The 5,044-nt window shown below is 28.7% G+C and overlaps 1 protein-coding gene across 1 annotated transcript; it reads left to right on the top strand.

Annotated features, from left to right (window-relative positions):
- The first annotated feature begins 1,787 nt into the window (after positions 1 to 1,787).
- LOC136214631 (zinc finger protein CONSTANS-LIKE 2) lies at positions 1,788 to 4,569 on the top strand. The gene is made up of 4 exons (XM_066002884.1): positions 1,788 to 2,538; positions 2,617 to 2,799; positions 2,892 to 3,023; positions 4,276 to 4,569. The coding sequence occupies exons 1-4, from the start codon at positions 1,960 to 1,962 to the stop codon at positions 4,387 to 4,389; spliced, it is 1,008 nt and encodes a 335-aa protein (XP_065858956.1). The 5' UTR covers positions 1,788 to 1,959; the 3' UTR covers positions 4,390 to 4,569.
- The last annotated feature ends 475 nt before the right edge of the window (positions 4,570 to 5,044 follow it).

The raw sequence follows: 5,044 nt of genomic DNA, 5'->3' as shown, positions 1-5,044 counted from the left end.
AAAATAATTATTTTTTGTTAATTTAAATTATTTTAAAACAAAAAATTTATATCATTATATACAAATGATATTTTGTATAAAAATTTAGTCAATCCGCGCAACGCGCGGGAACAATACTAGTGTGTGTATATCTATATATCTATATATATATATATATATATATATATATATATATATATATATATATATATATATATTGAAGAATAGTAAAGAAGAAAACAAAGAAAACAAATTCGTTGAAGAAGAAGATTACAATTGAATAGAAAGTTTATCTTTTTTATATAGATCCTAACTGCTTTTATAGCTTACCGTTATTAACTGTTTTTATAGCCTACCATTATAGCTCATTACCGCTCGAGCTTTAATAATTATATTTACACATTAATACCTAACTAATAATTTAAGCTAACAACTACTAAACTAAAGCCAAAAACACAATTACCAATGAATTCTAATGAAATTCCAAGAAGATTACAAAATTAGGTGAATGGAAAGTTTGACATTTTACATAGATCCTAACTGCTTTTATAGCCTATCGTTCTTAACTGCTTTATCGTTAGAGCTTATTAGTTATATTTACACATTAATACTAACTAATAATTTAAGCTAACAACTACTGTTAGAGCTTTAATAGTTATAGCTCTTTACTGTTAGAGCTTTAATGGTCGACAACTATTGCTACCAGTGTTGCCATGATGAAATGAATCTTGATTCAAGAAAGGAAACACAAAAATTTGAGATCGAGAAGGTAAAATTGAAAGAAAAATCTAAGATTGAGTTTAATCAAAACCCAAATCGAAAAATACTGAATCGCATGTAAGCGATGAATCAATACCAACAAAAATATGATATATGATACCATAGCATTGAAGAATAGTAAAGAAGAAGACAAAGAAAACAAATTCATTGAAGAAGAAAATTACAAAACTGTTGCTACCAATGTTGCCATGATGAAATGAATCTTGATTCAAGAAAGGAAACACAAAAATTTAAGATCTAGAATGTCAAATTGAAAGAAAAATCTAAAATTAAGTTTAATCAAAACTCAAATCACATGTAAGCGATGAATTAATACCAACGGAAATGTGATATCTGATATCATAATTGAAGAATATTAAAGAAGAAGACAAAGAAAACAAATTCACTGGAGAAGAAGATTACAAAATTAGTTGAATGAAAAGTTCGTTATTTTATATAGATCCTAACTGTTTTTTTAACCTACCGTTATTAACTGCTTTTATAGTCTAGTCTGCTGTTATTAACTGCTTTTATAGCTTGCCATTATTAACTGCTTTTATAGCGTACTGTTATAGCTCTTTACAGTTAGATCTTTAGTAGTTATATTTACACATTAATACCTTATTAAGCTAACAACTACTAAACTAAATCCAAAAACACAATTATCATAAAACAATTAAATTCCAAATATGGCCCTAACCATATGAGAGTCATAACCCCCTTAGCCTCCACAATAGCTTGAAATAGAAGACACAAGTCATGACTACAAAAGAGAAAACAAAAAACCCATTTTCCCACTTACTAACAAGTAATTAAATACTCCATCAATTCTACTACTTGTTAGACCAAGCAAGCAAATCTTTCATATGATTGGGTTTAGTAATTAAAAGAGGTCAATTAGAAGAGAATAATCTTAAAATATTATCAAAATTGGAAATTATTCTACTAATTGTAAAGAAAAAGAGCAATTAAGCAACAAAGCTTGCTTTATAAAGCACATAAGTGAAGTGGGCAAGCCTCTCTTAGTTGTGCTTGGACTTTGAAAAATCTCTATGAAAGAGAGTAGAACAAATTGACATGTTTTTGTCTCTTCCTCAAGCACCCAAGTGTCACTTGTTGCTGTTTTTTTCAGCTACATTATAATCTACAAAAACCATCTTCTTCTTCTTCATCATCTTCAGTTTTATCATAGAATTGAGGTAAAAAAAAGGAAAAAAAATAATGTCATCTGATCTTTACTTTTATGATACTTCTTCTCTCTACCATAATTCAAGCCCTGAAATTGTCTCCTCTGATGGTGACCTTTTTTTCCCTGACCCATTTTCCCCTTTTTGTGATTCTGATTTCTTCCCTGAATTATCATCCAACACTCAAAATAATCAAAACCCATTTCAAAATTCAGTGTCTTTACCCAAATTAACCCCAATTGCCCCAAACCCCCTTTCATCATCCCCACCAAGTCAGCAGCTTGAAAGCTTGTCTCTTTACTCTTCAAATGGTGGAAATTTGGGGAATTGTTCAAGTTTACCAAATGGGTACACTAATTTCTCTGGATTTAACAGTTCAGGGATCAAAAGTGAGGGTTTTGATTTTGATCAGCAATTCTTTATGCCTGAAAATGTGACAAAAATGATGCAGAGAAGAAGCAATTCTTTTGAGGGAAAACCAGAGTTCCTTTTTCAACCTATGTTTGATTCACTTTTTGAATCCCCAAATTATCAAAATCAAAACTTTAGCCCACCTGAAAGTAGCTTTCTTTCTAGTCAAATGAGGAGAGTTTGCAGCACTGGTGATTTACAAGTTAGTACCTTTTTTATAATCCTCTTTTTCAAATACTCCCCTGTTCTTTTCCTAATGTTCTGTTTTTGTGTAAATCAGAGTTTAAGAGGTGCACATTCAGGTTCAACTCAGAGGTCTTATTCGAGCCCTTTGGCTACAGAAAGTTCGGTAATGGAAGATGGGAATTTTAAGGTTGGTAGGTACAGTGCTGAAGAGAGAAAAGATAGAATTTCAAAGTACAGAGCGAAGAGGAATCAGAGGAATTTTACTAAGACAATTAAGGTGAAAATCTAGTTTGATTTTTTAAGGATTAATTGTTGTTGTTGTTGTGTTTTGATTGAAATTGTTAATGTGGTTGTTTTGGACGGAAAAAGTATGCATGCCGGAAAACACTAGCCGACAACCGTCCACGCATACGTGGCAGATTCGCTCGTAACGATGAGAGCGGCGAGATTACCAAAGCTGCATGTTCTTCTACCAGACATGAAGACGAAGATGAGCTCTGGGTATTATATCATTATTCATTCATTTTAGTCCCTCACTCTTTTTTATTTATCAATTTTTATTTTTGGATTGGGAGTTTTATATATTTATAATTAATACACCCTAACAATATAAATTTTTTTTTGGATAGATACCATCTCATGAAAGAAATGAAATTAATATTAAAAAATAAATGTATACACGTGACATTAATTGATTCGTTAAACGTGACATTAATTGATTCGTTAAACTTATTATTCGGGAATATTATAGAATTTCTCTAATTCATTATGAAAAAATTCTATAATAATCTCATAGCAATATACTTAATTAATCTATTAATTGAGGATATCAATTGGAAACTTAAAAAAAGTTTCATTAGTCTTGGTAATTTTCTTAGTGACATAATTAACCCTTAAGTGCTGCATTGTAGAATAAAACAAGACTTGAATATATTTAACTTTAAGTGTGACTTTGAACAAATTTGAGGTAAATAAATTACTTTTAGTAAGTTTAAGGGGTGAATAAATTATTTTAAGCAAAATCAATGCGTTAATAGATATTATAAGTAAGTTTAAGGACTAATGAATAATTTTTTAGACAAGAGGCTTTGATGTATTAAAAAAAGTTAATTTGATAGATTGAGGATGAATTAATTATGGGGTAAATAATTTATTTAAAATATTATTTGATCTTTGTATTTTAATAATATATTTTTTAGTTATTAATTTTTATTTTATTCAGTAGTTTAGTTCTTCAAATATTTGAATTATTAAATTGTCACGTCCGTGTCTAAATTTCTAAAATTTGTACATTGATACTAATATATATTATAATTAGTAGGTGTGTGATTTTTATTTGGTGCTATATGAAAAGTTTGGAGTTATCTTTCTATTTCACGTCCGATGCCGATTGAGGTCGTATAGGGTCGGGTGTGACATAAACCATTTAGTTCATCTTGATTAAATTTTTAAATTAAATAAAAGTAAGAAATTAGATAGTTAATTATTAAAATACAAGAACTAAATATACAGGGATTAATAAATTATTTACTCTTAATTATATTTAACATATTAAACTCAATTAAAAGATAAGTAAAATATATTTAGCACTCGAAAATTAATTATTTTAAACTATTAAAAATATAATTTTAAATCCATAAAATGGATGTCTCTTTCTTGATGAGAGATTTAATTAATAAAAATTCAAAAACAAAAAAAAATGCATTTTTGCAATAGTAGTAATAGTTAATAATAATGAGTTTTTTTATTGCAGTTTGACGGGGTGCATGGGGAGGAAGACGACGGAGGACACGGCGGAGGAGGAGGAAAAGGAAGAGGGTACGGTGAGAGTTATGGCCAAACTCAGTTTCAATATTGCACTTACTAATAAAAAAAGGGAGAAATCTGAAATAAGAAAGTAATAGAGATAAGTTAGTTTAATTTTAGTAATTAGGTCTTTCTTTAGCAGTTATTTCCTGTTAGGATTTTTTCTTTTTGGGAGTTCCTTTTTCACCGTTTTAGTTTAATCATCATTATCAATGTATATTCTCCTCAATAATTACTTTAATTTATGCCTTAATTATTTTTCACTTTTTTTTTAAGAAAGACATTACATCATTTACTTACCCAAACTAAAACTTTAAAGTCAATTAGGTTTCTACTATTAAAATCACCAATTAAATTCCTAAACTAAACAAAAATCATCAATTGAGTCCTCATTTTAACCTAAAATAAAAAACGATGATTATTTGATATAGACTGTAATAATTTTGGTATTGGTTCAAAATAAGTTCGAGGAAGATGGTCTAAAACTGTTCAACGGAATGATTTTCGATGAGGCTTCAACTGATGAATTTTGTTTAGAATGAAGACTCAATTGATGATTTTTGCTTAATTCAGAAACTTGATTGACGATTTTAATAGTTTAAGGTCCTAATTGATTTTGAAGGTTTAGTTTAGAAAACCAAATGGATATTAAAGAAAAGAGCATTTTATTTTATTAAGATTAAACACTCGTATCCTTACATCCTTATATAAGCAAC

The sequence above is a fragment of the Euphorbia lathyris genome, chromosome 1 (genome assembly GCF_963576675.1).
Source record: "Euphorbia lathyris chromosome 1, ddEupLath1.1, whole genome shotgun sequence".
Classification (NCBI taxonomy): domain Eukaryota; kingdom Viridiplantae; phylum Streptophyta; class Magnoliopsida; order Malpighiales; family Euphorbiaceae; genus Euphorbia; species Euphorbia lathyris.
Note: the sequence above shows the minus strand (reverse complement) of the source record. Positions and strands in the feature narration are given on the sequence as shown.

Bases quoted from the DNA above. Each gene is read 5' to 3' on its own strand.
- LOC136214631 (XM_066002884.1), top strand. From the start codon at position 1,960: ATGTCATCTGATCTTTACTTTTATGATACTTCTTCTCTCTACCATAAT. The intron at 2,539-2,616 runs GTTAGTACCTTT...TGTGTAAATCAG, and splicing joins GCAGCACTGGTGATTTACAA to AGTTTAAGAGGTGCACATTC. The intron at 3,024-4,275 runs GTATTATATCAT...TTTTTATTGCAG, and splicing joins AAGACGAAGATGAGCTCTGG to TTTGACGGGGTGCATGGGGA.